General features: G+C 45.3%; 1 protein-coding gene across 4 annotated transcripts in view; it reads left to right on the forward strand.

The window, feature by feature from the left end:
* Nucleotides 1-17,576, forward strand: part of LOC138566730 (sodium/calcium exchanger 2-like) — a 1,535,489-nt gene that overhangs the window by 676,694 nt on the left and 841,219 nt on the right. For all 4 annotated transcript variants that reach the window (XM_069644348.1, XM_069644345.1, XM_069644344.1 and 1 more), the window contains one exon: nucleotides 2,141-3,971. In XM_069644348.1, the coding sequence (XP_069500449.1) occupies nucleotides 2,191-3,971 (1,781 nt within the window). In that variant the 5' untranslated portion in view covers nucleotides 2,141-2,190. The remainder of the gene's footprint in view (nucleotides 1-2,140; nucleotides 3,972-17,576) is intronic.

Genomic DNA, 17,576 nt, shown 5'->3' on the forward strand with positions numbered 1-17,576 from the left:
CGCGTTCACTCTTGAAAACGGAACAAAAAGAAGGTAAGTGGGGTTGGGAGGGTGGGAAGGGGATTGTTTGTGGGGTTGGGGTGCAGGGGTGTCAAAAACACTTACCCAAATCTCCGGCAGGGGAGGATGGCAGCCTCCAACCCTGCAGAGGCTCGTAACAGGGATTACCCTGTTTCGAGCCTCTTCATTGGCTGAGGGGCTGCCACACCTCAATATTATTTATTTCTATTAGTACATTCACTTGTGCTTTTGAATAGAAAAAAATAGTCAGAAAAAATGAAACAAATAAAAAAAAAAATGATGTGTGATTGTTCAAGCCCTATCCTCCACTGTGTGTAGGGTCTCGGAGTCGAGGTCATCAGCCTCTCAACTCTTGGGGTTGTCTGACTATTTTTTCTATTCAAAAGCACAAGTGAATGTACTAATAGAAATAAATAATATTGTTTGTCTTACAATTGGCCATTTGGCCTTAGGAAGTCTTTTAATTATAAGACACATAGACTGGAGGTGGCATAAATAAAAAAGAGAACCAACCTCCAAGAAATGTGCACTTGAGTGATTTAGCTTGATGAAAGTAGTGAGAGAGCTTAGGGCAAGGATCTCTACACCCATTTTTCAGGCGGCACATCATCGCCATTCTAGGGATGCTGGCACCAGACTATGGGTATATGAGATAAGAGCACACAGGGCCAGAAAGTTAACAATAGGGACTTAGACCCAGGAATAATTTGTTTAAATCAGCTGAAAGCATAACACACCCTCATCGTGACCAACATACTTTATGTTGGTTAATAACTATAGAAGTTCTACAATTAATACAACGTCAAATAAAACAAACTCATACATAACGGGAAAAGGTAAACATGCAATTAATGTGGAAAAAAGCAAGTAAACAATAATATGAGTAAATAATACCCAACGTCAGATTGTGTTTTAAATCATCGTGCATAACAAGTACAATTTAATACTTTGTGCCAGTAATGAATCATCCTGAATAAAAAATGAAACGCTTCATACTGATGCTATAACATTAGGCACTGTTCTCTTCCTAGATCCACGAGTAAAATGAAATAGTATTCCAGCTACCTAGATCACTGCTCACAGGTGTGCAAATCTATTATCCAGGCTGGACTTAGGCACGACTGAACTTCCCAAGTCAGTGCAGGCTCAGGAATAAGTTGAAGATACAGGAAAGCAGGGCGATATTGTGTAACTTCCCACATCCCTTTATTTAGAAAAATGGTTGTGCAACAAATACAATTATTTGGGAAAAACAGCAAGAAGTGCATTGGGCTCTGCTGCATACATTGAGAGGCTTGGCAGTGTGGGACGAGGTGAGATTATAGATGCTGTAAGCAGAAGCGCAAGCTCCAAAGGGTCAGAGGCAACACTTCAGAGACCCAAGGTTACGTGGGTTGCATGAGGCCATCGGGCCTGTGTAGCCAGGAGAGCCCACCGGTTGCCAGTCCCCAGAGTGGTGGCTGGTCTGAGGGGAACTTTCAGGACAGGACAGAGGGACATCCTTCTGCCTACAGCTGGACTGAAAGAAGGGCTAGAATACAATGAAAATATAGACAATGGGCCTCATTCGGAGATTGGAGGTAGCCAGGGCGCTATTTACACCGGCACCGGTCTGGTTCAATGGGGACTTACCGGTGCATTCCGACCCTGGAGGGACCGGTAAGTCCCCATTGAACCAACCATTCCCCATTCCCATTGAGCCCTTATAGCCCTTATAGGGCTCAATGGGAATCGGGAGGGCGCTAATAACGGGCTCGCAAATAGCAGGCCTGTTATTAGCGCCCTGGTCCCTTAGCGGGACCTGTAAAGGACGTGTGGTCAGACCATTTGTCCTTTACGGTTCCCGCTAAGGGGCCTCTGAATTGGGCAGTAAGGAATTACCGGCTCCGGTCTCCTTACCGGTGCCCGGTATCCCTTACCGCCCAACTTGTAATGACCCCCAATAAGTCTTGTGTAAGGCTGAATGAGAAATTGTGTCAGGCAACAGAATTAATTTTTAATGCAGGTTTTTAGACAGTTTTTTTTAAGGAAAAGTTTCTGTTTTGTTCATATGTAAAACAAATACTTGTCTATTTTTTAACACTTAAACAAGTATGCATTGTTGTTTGCTTTCTTCTAGATCCTTTAATCCTTGGGCACTGGAGCGATTCGTGATCTGCAGTGGTGAAGATGTGGGTGTTGGTGCGGAGGCCGCTGCTGTCGTCCCTGGTTAAAGCCTTGGTAGTGGCCATCATCTTTGCAGAAAACTTCTCTTGGGCAGGCGCATCTGAGACCCATTTGGAGGCACCCAAAAATGTAACAATATGTGGCATTGAGTCCAAAGGATGCCAGCCTGGAATCATCCTACCAGTATGGCATCCTGACAACCCCTCCTTTGGAGACAAGGCCGCCAGAGCAATTGTCTACTTTGTAGCCATGCTCTACATGTTTCTTGGTGTCTCCATAATCGCAGATCGCTTCATGGCATCCATAGAAGTTATAACCTCGCAAGAGAAGGAGATTACTCTTACGAAGCCTAACGGGGAGACAAGCGTTGCCACAGTACGGATTTGGAATGAGACTGTATCCAATCTCACCTTGATGGCCCTAGGCTCATCAGCTCCAGAAATTCTCTTGTCCGTAATTGAGGTGTGCGGGCATAATTTTAATGCTGGTGAATTAGGGCCTGGTACTATTGTTGGGAGTGCTGCTTTCAACATGTTTGTAATCCTTGCCATCTGCGTGTACGTTATTCCCCATGGTGAGAGCAGGAAGGTTAAGCACCTCCGGGTGTTCTTTGTCACTGCATCCTGGAGCATATTTGCCTACATTTGGCTTTATCTTATTCTAGCTGTGATTTCGCCAGGGAGGGTTCAGGTCTGGGAAGGTCTTGTGACCCTCCTTTTCTTTCCTGTCTGTGTTGTCTTTGCCTGGGTTGCAGACAAGAGGCTACTTTTCTACAAATATGCCTACAAGAGATACCGCCCTGACAAACGTAGGGGCATTGTCATAGAGACCGAGGGTGAGTTCCCACGGGGGATAGAAATGGATGGGGCATTTATTGTGGACCACCGGGACAATGGGTTCATCGATGGGTCAGTGGCCACCATGGAAGCAAAGGAGCTTGATGAGAGCCGGAAAGAGGTTATACGTATCCTAAAGGATCTCAAGCAGAAATATCCAGATCGCGAGTTGGACCAGCTGGTCGAGATGGCCAATTACTATGCTCTTCTTCACCAACAGAAGAGTAGGGCATTCTACCGTATACAAGCCACTCGAATGATGATTGGTGCTGGGAATATCCTAAAGAAGCATGCAGCAGCAGATCATTCTAAGAGGGCAGCTAACCTACAGGAGGTCCCATCAGACGCAGACGAAGAGAACAGCAGTAAGATATATTTTGATCCCTGCACTTACCAATGCCTGGAGAACTGTGGCTTTGTGACGCTCAATGTAGCTTGCCAGGGGGGAGACTGCAATAGTACTTTCTACGTGGATTACAAAACCGAAGACGGCTCTGCCAATGCTGGGTCCGACTATGAGTACAGTGAAGGCACGTTGATTTTTAAGCCTGGCGAGACACAGAAGGAAATCAAGATCGGGATCATTGACGATGACATTTTTGAGGAGGATGAGCACTTCTTCGTCAGGCTGCTCAACCTCCGCATCGGTGATGCAGAAGGCATGTTTGAGTCCGATCCCACTGCCTACCCCAAGGGCCGCCTTGTGTCCCCACTGATTGCCACCGTGACCATCCTGGATGACGACCATGCTGGTATCTTCACCTTCCAGGAGAATATAGTTCATGTTAGTGAGAGTGTGGGCCTTCTGGATGTGAAAGTGGTGCGGAACTCGGGCGCCCGGGGCACTGTAATCGTGCCCTATAGGACAGTGGATGGCACTGCGAGAGGAGGCGCCGTGGACTATGAAGATGCCTATGGGGAGTTGGAGTTCCAGAATGATGAAACTTTGTAAGTACAACTTTTCACATTCCTCTTCTTTGAACATGATTGCTCTTTCTTTGAATGTAGTTTACTTTTTAAAACCGTGTCTTTTTTTCAAAATGAAAGATGTGCACTGCTCATTACCCGGGCTCAGCTTCAATATCACTGATAGTCTTAAGATGTGTTATGAGAGACCCTATTCAATTGCAGGGACACATGAAAAGTATGAAATGTCAGTTTCTGATGCCAGCAAAAAACTGACCACTTGCAAAATGAATGTCAATGCTAATATGTCCAACTGTGCCCTGATTTCCCGCAACCTTTATTTCTATTGGTACATGTCAGACCTTAAACCCCTTGATATGGTCGCTACGCTGCCTCGCTGCAATGTGCTTTTGTGCTTTCAGTACTAGGAGAACTACACATGAATTGCAAAGTATGCAGTCACTTCAGCCATGTGTGTAGGTTATTTATTCTCTTTTTCCATAGCCATTACTGCCTGTAGGTTGACAGTGGTAACCCGGAGCCCATTTTCCAACACGCAAATGCACCAAACTTTCATAAGCTCTTACCTACACTGAACACTTTCTGAATTCTGCCTAATAGTCTTGCTCTGTGTGGTAACTAAACGTGTCTATAAACAACCCAGAGCCCCATACAGCCCCCCCAAACACTGTTTTCGCCACTTGATATACCAGTGGCACCCCAGTGTCACCGGGATATCATAAATTGCAGCATAACGGATACTCCCCATTCCCACGGAGGCCCATAGGAATCCATGGGAATGGGGACACTGAAGCACCGGCACTGTTACTAACGATGCCGAGGCTTCAGTGAGAAATCTGCCGGTAGGGCCATGAATTCCGTTGCCCCTACTGGCAGGCTAAGAATTTGCTGGTCCGGAAAGGGTGCCAGTACGTTGCTACCGGCACCCTTATTTCCAAACCGGCAACTCATAATGAGGTTCATAGACTAAAAGGCAATTTGACTGGACACTAGGAACTAGTGCAGAGAGGCATGTCCATGGGCCACACTATCAAATCTACATAGATATGGCAGTACCTTGCCATCATGGTCTAACCCCATTGCAGGAGTAACATAATCTATGCAGGGAACCCCAGGTAAATGCGGTTGTTAAAATCCTAGTAAGATGATAAAAAAGAGTTCTAGTGAGGAAATTATAACCGGGGCATAAATCCTTTAATTCTTATAAGAGGAAACAAACATTCCTTGACAAATGTGAGACTGGGTGTTTTAATATTCAGACTGCAAGTATATAAATCCAGGTTTTTGGCCTTTTGAAACTGTTTGAAGGCACTGACCAAAGCACTCTTGCTCAAGGATTGGATGTTGCGTTAAAGCCAGCTCTTTGGTCTTACCTGTATTAATCTTTAGTTAGTTTTTTAAATCCAGTTTTATATAGATACTCTTGATTCCCTGCAACTTTCACAAATATCTCCATAGAAAGTAGGTACCACTGGAGCAGATTTATCCAATATCTGATCATAAACATTAACAGGAAGTGGAGGCAATATGAAGCCCCATGGCACACTACACATCTGGGGTTTGGATTCTGATGTGATGGAGGAGACTATAACAGACTGTATTGTGTCGCTCTGAAAGGATTCTATCCTTCCTTTAATGCACATCTAACCCTATTGAAGCTGAGTTGCCACAAGGCGAGAGAGTGGTTTCTGATGTTGAAAGCTGCCAAGATCCAATAATATCAATACTCCAAAAGATGCAGTAACGTCAATTCTCCCGCCTCGTCACCATTAAGTTGATAGAAAAGTTGGGTGCTTCGACCAATGCAGATGATTAGCTGTGCAGGATAAAAAAAAATCACTACCGTCACAGTAGGTCTGAGGTTTGGACATAACTACATGTTCCAGTTGCTTGACCAAGAATCCAAGTTCAGATTGATCTGCTTATCTAACATTCCCAAGATCAGCTCGGTGCCAGGATATTGGTATATCAGTTACCTTTTTCCACCAGTCTGGTGCTATGCCTGAATTGGGAGAAGCATTAGAAAGAAGTACCGGCAGGATAGATTCAAAGATATTTGCACAAAGTGTGTCAGTGGTGGACCCGATCATCTAGACGTGTTGGTTAGAGACTCTGGGCCACATGTAGAAAGTTCCCAAAAGTTAGCAAAGGAATGTGAAGAAAAGAAACTGTTTGGTGAAAAAACATCGGAGTGGATTTAGGCTTAGAAGAACTTCTAGTCTTGTTCTGGAGATTTTTTCTGAACAGAAACAAGACATGTTATCAACCAAATACAGTGAAGTCACAGTTGTTGCCGGTGTTGATGTTATTCCACACTGAGAATAACTCCTCGGTTATGTTAGACAAAGACTGTGCTTGGTGTCTAAAAAATGTTTTTGCTTTTAGAACATCTGCTCTATAAATTCTCAATTGATATCCGAGAGAATCCTGAATATGCCATTCCACAGTGACATCGATTATATACACGCAATGCTTCTTTCACTGTTATGTTTGTGAACCGAGAATTTATCTTAATAAAGGAAGATATTGCGCTAGTATGTAGATATTAAGAACTGCCTGGTTTTGAAAAAATAATGGAATTCGTAGAAAGATCTTTAACTGTGAGCAGCGCTGGTGTCCAGTACATTCGGTTTCATGATTTGATCATTAATAATGAAAGCCTTCTTTTCTTATTTGATACAATATTTCAACCTCTCATGCAAATGTAAGAATATAATGGGGTTTATTGATTTATGTTTCACCCATTTGCCTGCGTGCATGTGTAACAGGAGTATGGCTTGTTGTTTTTACCATCAAATATATAATTAAGGTATAATATTCATGGAAAATGGTTTCCTTTTCAATATAATTAGTTATACTTAGTTTAATAATAAGATATCCTGTCATCGAATAATGAGATTTTTAATATGTAGAAAGATGAGTGATTGGATGGTGAACAGTATGATAAAAGAACTTTAGTCTTATAATATGTTTTTATTTAGCTTATGGTACCTTTTTATGTAAACTTTTTGCAAACATACTATCTGCCATTTTGTCTACATAATTAACATTTAATCATTTCAAAATACCACGCTCCATGTGTATCAAAAAATTCCAGAATCCATGTTTTTATATATGATTTTTTTTACATAACTATATTTCCCTTTCATACAGCTGTGCAGTGGTTAAAGGTAAAAACAGATAGTTAATACTCACAGGTACTGTCGACAATATTGAGTAGGTGGAGTGATTCCAATGGATGTCAGAGTAAATCGGTCAGAGGGTTTAATGGGAAGCTTAGGATTTTAGAATGCAGGGTTAGGTGTACATAGGTCCATGGTGGACTTCAGCACGGGACCTTGTTGCCTGCTGAATGAACATAGTCGTCAGCAAGCGGGAGCGTAGTACGTTCGTTCAGGGGGGTATGAGGTTTGTGGTGAGGGGCAGGCTTTAAGTAGTTTACAGAGATTGAGAAAGTCGGAGCAGAAGTTCTGGAGTCAGAGGCTAGGGGGCCCCAAAGACACCTCAGAGAGGCATGAAGGAATGGAGTAGTTCAGTCATAGCATGTGCAAACCTACTGAACACCTGTATGTTTTAGTCATAGTCAACTGCGTGTCCATCTCAACTAATCCTGCCGCCCGCCATGCCCACCCAAGCACAAGCCTGGGACAGGAAACGCAGACAGTCACCACCCGGACCATTGCATCCAGAAATGAAGACCAGCGTGAAAAGAATGCTGCCGTAGAAAGTGCTTCTCTACATCTGGGTGGGGGCACAAGAAGGGAAAAACCATTTTATGAAAGAAAACCCATTCGGGAATTTAAGTGCGTCACACGAAAACTACAGGCAAACGCAGAGACTAGGGAGGGAATAAGGAGTTGAAAGGGGTGGGGGAGCATTCCAAAGGGAGGGATGGGGCACTTGGTGAGTCCCTTGGAGGGCATGGAAGAATGTATTTGCCGTTTATACAGGTAACTATGGTTATTCATGGATGGCAGGCGCCCTCAGACAACAGTGGGTATTTATAGAGCATTACCAAGATAACTGTGGTTATAGGGGGAAAAAGCTTTTTTTTTAAAATAGTGAAACATTTTTGGGATTAATACTCATAAAATGGATTATAACAGCTACAATGACGTGGGGGGTGGAAAGTGGATATCGCCAAAGGCCATGGCTAGTGGCCCAATAGTGTTTTAAAATTGTTAGTGGGCACGGCTGAAGGCCCTGACTGGTGGGCCCAAATGACGTGCATAGTGGTCACGGCTGAAGGTCATGGCCACCTAGTGGGTCCAAAATAGACGTATTGGGGGAACGTGTACAGTGGACATGGTTGAAAGCCATGGCTAGCGGCCCTTAAGTGTTTTAAAAGATACAGTGGGCACAGCCAAAGGACGTACCCACTGGCCAAGGCCAAAGGCCTTTTCTAGTGGGCCTAAAAGGCCTAGTTAGCCGTGACCACCTAGTTGGTCCAAAAGTAACATTTTGAGGTAACATGAACAGAGCACATGGCCAAAGGTTGTGGCCACTGGCCATGACCGAAAGCCATGGCTAGTGGGCCTTTAGTGTTTTAAAAAATAGAGTGGGCACGGCCGAAGGCTGTGCTCACGGGTCAGGGACAAAGGCCCTGGCTAGTGGTCCTAAACCATATATATAGTGCCATGGCCCTAAGCTGTGGCCACCTAGTGGGTCCAAAAGAAACATATTGGGGGAACATGTACAGTGGACGTTAGCGAAGGCCAAGGCTAGTGGCCTGTAAAAAAACTATGGTATAACAAAACCATTGAAATTCACTGACAAATCTTTAGTTAAATTGCAGTTAAGTTGACCAGATCTAAAACAACAAAACTCTTGAAATTTAGCGGATTTGGGAAGTCATTACCAGCTTAACTCGATGTGCTCCTGTTGATGTCCCCCAAAATGCGATTTCCCCCATAATGCAGGATACGATTGAAATTGTCACCTGTAGACTCGCACTCAGGTAAGACCCAGATTTTTTACCTTCCCCTTTAAAGAAAGGACTAACCATTATTTCAGCGCTGTCTCTGTAAGGCTAGAGATCTGCATCTCTGAAGAAATCTGATATATACTGCTATGAGGCATGCACTTCAGCCTTATATAGGCCTTATTTTATAGTGTAAAATTCAAGTGCCAATTGTCTGTCTGTTTTGTGGCAGCTTCTCCCATGATTTCACTTTCCCTTGGGAGACAGACCTTTTATTTATTTATTTATTTATTTATTCATTTATTTATTTATTTTATTTATAAAGCGCAAAACTAAGGCCCAAAGGCATTTAGGCATTAAAAGACGGCAGCCCTATGGCTAATACTTCACACTCCTACCTGTAGAAAAAAAAGTTGAGTTAAAACAGATGGGTTTTCAATACTCTTCTAAAAGGGAGGTACTCATCAAGGTTTCTCAAGGATAGCGGAAGAGCATTCCGTAAGCTAGGGGCCAGGACTGAGAAAAAACGGCCACCCAATCACTTTCACTGATATTTGGGGATCTTGAGATGCAAGTGAGATGCAGAGCGCAATTGTCTAGCTGGGTACTGCTCTGATTTCGCTTTTAGGTATTGAGGGCCAATATTGTGCACAGGATTACCAATCCTTTCACCTAGTTCATACATTTTATCTTTCTTAGAACATAGATGCATATCCGATTCACAATACAATTGCACATTTAGTTCCACCCTCATAGTTTCTAAAGTAGATGGAGCTCCTTGCCCTTCCGTCAATTTGTTAGTTGGCATGAGGGCTCTTGTTGCTGGATTTTTGCTTCTTGTTCAAATTAAATGTTTTTTAATTTTATGTTGCATGTCTTCATATGTAAGATGTTTTGAACCCACAAGCAAATGCATTTAGCACATCCCAGACAGTGCAATAAGTAGCATGTCTGTCATTGACCAAAATAAATTATCTATAGCTCATTAAGCACATCACAGTCTCCATCTCCAATACGTTGTCCAATGTCTGACTATATTATTTTATTTTACAAGTCCAAAGTTACGGCTGTTAAGGTAGCAGAAGTGTATTTACATATTTATTTATGCAGGGAGGAACAATGCTCTTATGATCACAAAAGAACATACAAGAGATAAGAAATTGCACTTGATTGGAAGCAATGTGGTGAATTTAAGTGACATTCTGACAAGGTTGTGGAGGGGGGTAAATGGAACAGTCACCAGGGACAATACATAAGTGGACATGCATAGATTAAGGACAACCAACATTAGACATGTTTAAGTGCACATAGGCTGTACAGCCAGCTGCTTTAGGTATGGGACCATGATGGATGAAGTGCTAGAGTGGGGCAGAGAAAGTGAGGGACAAACATAGGTTAGAGGTTAAGGAAAAATTAGGCAAGTAAGAGGTAGGTTAAAAGGGTAATTTAGAGATGAGGAATAGGATTTTTGTTTGGTTTTGGACAAAGCGGTGTGGAATGTATCTCAGATGTCTGGGGGAAGAGAATTCCATTTAAATAGAGCACGACAAGAGAAAGAGAGGAATTGAGAGGAGGCACAGGGAGGACGAGCTGCCACAAAGGTAGTTGATGAGGCAGAGAGGAGATTACAAGAAGGCTTGTAGAATTGGATAGAGGAGGATAGATATGGTAGTGCCTTACTGTGGATAGATTTGTGAACCAGGAGAAGACATTTAAATCTGTCCCTGTGCTGAAAGGAAGGAGGTATCTGATGATTTTCCTAATATTTGGAGGTTGAGGCTCCACAATGGCTAAACAATAGAGTCCACTTCCACTGGGGTGGACCAATTATACTCTGAGATTTGAACTGCAGACCATTTAGAGAGAAACGGAAGAGGTTGTCACGTTTACTGGTTCAACCCACTCCCTAGACAAAATCTTTCAGTCTGTCCTTATTACTGGAATCTTTGTACAGTAGGCTATCGTAATAGGCCACCTGCGACAGTGGGGCTCATTACGGGTCCGGTGGTAATCGTGGCGGTGCAACCGGAGGGTTGCAGCCAGACCCATAAATATTTACTGGTGCCTAACTTCTCGGTGCCACCGGGCTAATCCAAGTGCGGCAGCCGGGAAATCAGGCGCCAGTAAAATGTTGTTCTCCATTCCCTATGGAAGTGGGGACACGGAAGCACCGGCACCGTTCTTAACGGTGCCGGTGTTTCCGTGACAGGTCTGCCTACCGTGGCCGTTGTACCCGGCAGGGTCAGACCTGTCGGGCATGGCAGCTCTGGCAGGCAGACCTGTAATATGCCAGTCTGGGGACAAAAGTATTGGTAAGCTTACCGGCACTGTTGTTTCCAGACCGGCAGGGTCGGAATGAGGCCCAGTATCTTTGGTCCTCTCTTTTATCCAGCGACTAAGCATGAACCGAGGCTGGAGCACCTGTGCAATGTATTTACTTTTATCTTCAGGGTCCTTTCCTTTATCATCCCCATCTGTACTTGATTAAGAGAGATTGCAGAGCTTTTTCCTCCTGCAATTGCTGTCGAAAATGTGTCCTTAATTGTGGCCTTCAATTCATCACTTGACTGATCAGTGGTGAGGGATCTGTATCGCGCCTGTGCTGCTCTCTCTTTCTCTTCAAACACCCTGTGCCTGGCCATGAGATGCAGAATCAGAGCTGTGTCTGTGAGACAGGCGGGAGCTGGAATGAGAGCGCCATGACCTCTCTCTTTCCCGCTCCCTCTCCTTTGCTCGGTAGAGCTGGAACGTGACCTCAAATCAGATCTCGGCATCTCCCCATGGCCAGTTGTGAGCACATTTCTTGACTTCTATATATATATACACACACACACACACACACACACACACACACGCACTTGGCCTATAAACGTTCACATTTCCATTGTACAAAACATAGCACAAAAATTTAAAACATTAAAGAAAACATTAGTGAAACCTTAAATCAACCTCTTTTTTTTATTTGTTGTTAATGTGATAATTGTGAATAGTGTTTTGTGTGTATATTGGAATGTGTGTGCTTGCTTGTACTCGGCATGTTAATGTTACTTCTTGTTTGGTTTCAGGTGTGGTCTGAAGTTGTTGGTGAGTGTTTAGGTTATTGTGAGCTAGTGAATTTACTCGCGAATGTATGATTTGACATGATTTAATAAAAGGTGTCATTGTGGATGTATGTTTTTATGATTGTTATTTTTATTAGGGTTTTTATTTCGTGTGCATGGATCTACATAAAAGAAAACCGAAAGAACGCATTGGCCTCCGGCCCACGTTGGCAGGTGCACAAGGAGGTGCACCTGTTGGCGAGTCCAAATCGGTGTTAGGAGGTTATTTAGTCATTTGATGTGCTTCTCTTCGAAGACAAGGAAGCCTCATTTAGTGAGTTGCTGATGTGAGTGAGTGCATCTTAGGTAATTGAGGCAGAAATATAACTTGCTGCGTCCCAGCTCCTCTGCAGATAAGCACAGTTAAAACGATCAGATCAACTCTGTCTGCAAGATATGAATGGCTGGTGACCGATTCTGTAATGAACCGCCGTGGCCTCCAGATGTGTAAGCAAGGGATGCACTTGCAGCGAGCAGAGATCTGACCATTTTGCAGGGGGCCTTTACTCGAGGAAGTCTGAAAACCCACCCGCCAGTGTAACAGGAAAGAGGGTGTATCCGCAGCTACTATAAAGCAGGCACCGTTGCGTGTTCTTTATTAATTAATTCAACCACACCAGCCTTGCCAAACCCGAGCGCAGATATGGCCAATCGCTCCCAGGAGCTGCCAAGGCCGTCTATTTAGACCGGCTCTTATATTAGCATTCTAAATCATGCATTCACACATTTTATAATCAATTAATCCCATAAACCCGGTGAATGCATGATGGAGGGCCTGGCATGAGGACCAGAGGACCCAAGACTGGATTGTGTTACCCGGGGCTCAACGGGTTAACGCTCACGAGCCCCCTCCGTTGGAAAGGCGGAGTTTACTTGGGCAAGGGAGTTATGGGGCACGTGCGCGGTAAGCGCCAGTCCTTGCTTGGTTGTTTAAGAATAAAGACGTTCCTCCTATCTCTCCGTGTGTGCGTCCTTCATTGGGCCTAGATCCCTAGGCAACATTTGGCGACGAGGATTTCTCCCGCACACTGGAGTCCTCCTCCTGCAGCAGTCCGCTGTTCTCCACTCCCGCGTGGTGGGCAACCCAGCGATCCTTCTCCTCCTGCTCCTCCTCCGCGCAACACGGCAGTCCGCCGGATCCGCCTTGCCGGACCTCCTCCTCCGAAGCTCCGCGGAAGCGATCCCGCCCGCGCCTCCATCCTATACCCTGCCCGGCGACGCCCGGCCGGAAAGGGGCCTGAATCGACAGAAGCGGTGGACCCCCTTTGCCGGACGCTGGGTGCACGTGGGCTCGTTCTAGGCCCGACTACCTCGCCCCATGCGCTGCATATACACGTGCGGGCCTAGTCTCCCAGGCGCCATGAGCACCCCGCCTTCCAACGCTGGGTCCAGCCAGGGCTCTCCTCAACTACCGCGGGTGGCGAAGTCGATACAACTACGCCTGCCCCCGCCGTTCACCATGACTCCTCAAGCCACCAAAGGCCCCAGGTGGACCGACTGGATGGATGATTTTCGTCATTTCGTGAGAGGATCCGGCGACGGAGACTCCCCCAACATGAGAGACATTTTCCTCAACCTAGTAGGGGGGGAAATTAAAACGGTTGTGAAGGCTATTCCGGACACAGACCAAGACACGTTTCCCAAGTTGATTGGTGCTTTGGACAAACTGCTGATCATCGAGGTCAATCGGGACTACGAAAGATATTTGTTCAACCAGTGCACCCAACTCCCACAAGAGACTGTCGACGAATTCATCACACGCCTACGAGTGAAAGGGGCAAACTGCCAATTTGATGCGTTCTCGCTAGAGGAAGCCATTCGGCTGAGAGTGATCGAAGGTTGCCTCTCCCCCGCTCTCAAGAAACAGCTACTCAAAAAACCGCTCACCATGCCTGAGGTGAGCGAACTTGCCCGCATCCATGAGAGAGTGGATGCGCAGGCCTCAGCCATGGGACACTCCAACAACTCCAAATCAGACATGGGGGAACTTGTAGCCGCCATACAACCGCCCCGTCAAGGAGACAGGGGCCCTCAGCCTTACAGATCGCCGGCAACCTCTTCGACGTCCGCCCCGTGTCCGCAAAGACAGTGCTACCGCTGCGGGATGTCCTTCCCCCACTTGGGGTCTTGCCCAGCCCTGTCTCATCGATGTACCAACTGCGGGAGAGAAGGACACTTTCACTCCAAGAGCGGATCGGTATCCACAGAGTTAAAGTCTTGCGTGGCGGACAGTAGCGCTGTCAGGTTCTCCGACAGCACCATTGCCCATTGAGTCCTAGGATGAGGATGGATGGGTCTGGATGCGCCTCGCGTCTCCGACTTGCGTCTTCACCGCTGCAGGAATTTGCATCGTGCGCTGCATTCATCATGTCAAGACGCCCACTGGGCCGCTGGATCCATCAGCCATAAAGGTCCATCGTCGATAAATCACAGCGGCTGAAAGGAAGATAATTAAATCCTACTGCTTCCCCCGATCTCAGGCTGAACCATGGCCCAGGAGGAAGTGGATGGCGCAGGAACCCCAGGCAGCAATTTAGGTTCTCTAGCACCTATTAGTCACCTCGATGGCCACTATCATCCCCCGGCCGGATCCATCGAACACAGCCTTTGCTGGTTTTCTTGTCTGAAACAGCCATTTGTACCCATTCCTTCTGCTCTTCTCACAGTGTACACAATGCAGGTCTGGACTGATATAAAAGCCCAGCGCCTGCACTGCAGGAGAAGCAGAAAGAACAGGACATGGCCAATCAGTAAACTATACAATTCCTTACTCAATTGTACCCGAAATATCTCAAGGTGAGAAAAATGAATATTAACAGTAAGGGGTTGTGCTCAATTCCTCCGGGCCCTGGGCAAGGCATTCATCGGAGTGATTCCCAAATACAATGGTGCTTCATTTACCACAAGAGGTTGAAGGGCTGAGTCAGCTCTGCCGGGATTCGAACTTGCAAAGTGAAGGCCGATCCCATTTCTGCTTAACTCGTGAGCTTTCCTCCTGAGCGCTTAAATGCAGCATAACCTTAGCAATTATCAAATGTTCGCATGTTTCCCTGATCAAAGTTAAACAAAGGTTTTCCACACATCAATGTTATTTTACTGGGCAAATTATCCAACACACACATACAATAGTTTTCAAGTGGAATTGCAAGCAAATGATAAAGAACACATTGGAAAAGAAAATCAAAACAAATGAAACAATTGTGCAATAAAAATAAATATTACCGTGGCCTCTCCCTTAACATTGTTTATTCATTTTACAGTTAGCTTTCCTGAAATCATTGCTGATGTCATCAGTAATTGCATTTGTACTATAAGGAATTAGTTTACAGCAAAGCATAGGCGGGTGGCACTGTGATGTTGTGTAGCCTCTCATCTTCTGTTGTATTACTTTTCTATAATCACCCTTTTCATTTTTCTCTCTTGCATATATTATATATGCATGTCTCGGGAGGATAGCTTAGGGGCAAAGTGCTCGCCTTGGAAGCAAGACGACACAGAGCAACACAGGTTCGATCCCGGGTCCGCGCTTAGAAACCATATCATGTGGCCGCATATATAACTGTCTATCTACCTATAAGAATCTATGGCAGAATTGGTACTTTATGCAGATAAAGTTCTCTGTGGGCCAACGTAGAGGCTCTGCCACATTTCTGCAGCACCGCCATTCACACATGTTCAGGTACTACACGCACCCATTGCAAATAAACTGTTTTTACGTATACACACACACTGAAAAAACCTAATAAAAATCTTTTCAAAGTCACTAAGACCACTATAATGAAAGTGACTTTATGGTTTCAGTGCAATACAAAAAATCCAGAACTTGGCACCGAAACCATAATTCTGCCCCTGCATGTGCTGCTTATGATGTTGAGCTTATTGGTATGGAAAACAGCCTCGACACAATGTGTATGATCCATTTGGGCTTTGGTTTGTGTTGGCCATCATATCAAAAGTAAAACACAACCTAAGCTGCATGGTGGGCTAATATTGCTAAGGTTTTCCTTAGGTTTTTTTTGTTCCTCATGCCCTGTGGGAACTCTGGGTATGTGCATGCCACATCTGTGATGTCACGTGCGACGTCATGACCATGCATGCTGCTGATCGTCTTATGGTTGCTTTGCTGGGCGGTATTGTGAAATCTGTTCATGTAGGTAGCCTGGAGCGGGGCCTTCTAGGCATGTGTAAGCAAGGCATAGTGTTGTGAAGGACATCCTGACCTGCACCTGAAGACAATGCATACTTTTGTATTTATTGGGGACGTGTTGGCCTTTGATTATGCCAATGATGAACTTAAATCTAGAGTTCTGGACCTTTTGTGGCCTTTTAATTTGATAGAGAGGGAGGCTTGCGTAGCGGTCCTTGCAGCAGCATTCTAGTCTTCATTTTGCAAATGCTCATGCCACCATCGGGTAGTTTCCTCTAATGTGCACATTCTTATTTCACCATGATGCCGACCAATTGTTGAAGCCTGGATTGCATACAGCTTCTTTCATATTGGGACCATTTCTCAAGCGAAGGTGGAAGAGTGACATAGTGACAATGATTCTTTGAGACGGCGCAGCAGGCCAAGACCTTGGATTTCAGTTTTAGCCCCATTCAGTTCAATGCTGTTTTACCCCATGCACGCTTTGAGTCTGATTGACATGAATAGGAATTGGTCATCTGCGTCATCATCACCACAGAAATTGAAGTAAAGTAGATGCTTGTATACTAGGTCAATGGACTATGTGTGTCGAGTGGTGTACTTCCAGAATCTCAGAGAGATGGTGGGGTGTGAGCATTGAATTGATTCTTGGTGTGTTTGTGTAGTGTGGCTACCCCATGGTCTAGTGTAGTGGAGCTGGTTATGTTGGAGGAGCAGGAATGGGTACTCGGTTCGTAATTCTGTTGGTTTGGTGGAGTGTCTGCTATGACACTTTGGTTGCCTCTTGATGGTATCTACCTACGTTTTTGGTTGCGGTTCGTTGGCCTATCTCCCCTCCTCTCCAGATCCAGGCTGACTTCCCTTGCGGTCAAGTGGCACAGCGAGTAGAGCGCCCGCTTTGACACCCGTGCAGAGCCTGTTAACGCAGGTTCGAATCCCGGCGGGGCCAAACTCAGCCTTTCATCCTTCCGAGGTCGATAAATGAGCACCACACACCGTGGGTAATAATAAGCAGCGCTCAGATACCTGAGGGTTTGTAGCACTATATAAAAGCCTAATTATTATTATTATTATTATTATGGTTGCAGGTTGGTGGTTGAAACCTAGTGTGTTCCTTGTGGTTTGTCCAGGTTAGTTGTGGTTGTCGGGTGTGGAACTGATGTCTGGTCGGTTTCCGGAGGGGTATGCAGCAGGAATTCTAAATATAGTGGGGAGGGTGCTCTGTCGAGCGGCCCATGGTTATAGGTGGGCAGGTTATGGTGGCCCTTGTTGTGGGCATACCATGATTTTTGTGGTTTATCTGTCTGAATTTCCTTGGTGTAAAATTCGGCTTGGTGCTATCCCAAAAAAAAAAAAATGTTCCTTTGGTTGGTCTGCAGCCTTTCATAGTTCTGTCTAGTTGTTGGGGTGCAGAAGGAGTGCGGTCAGGAGGTGGGGGTGGAGCCTTGTTCTGGTCC

This window comes from Ambystoma mexicanum, chromosome 2p, assembly GCF_040938575.1.
Source record: "Ambystoma mexicanum isolate Mex_15411 chromosome 2p, UKY_AmexF1_1, whole genome shotgun sequence".
Lineage (NCBI taxonomy): Eukaryota > Metazoa > Chordata > Amphibia > Caudata > Ambystomatidae > Ambystoma > Ambystoma mexicanum.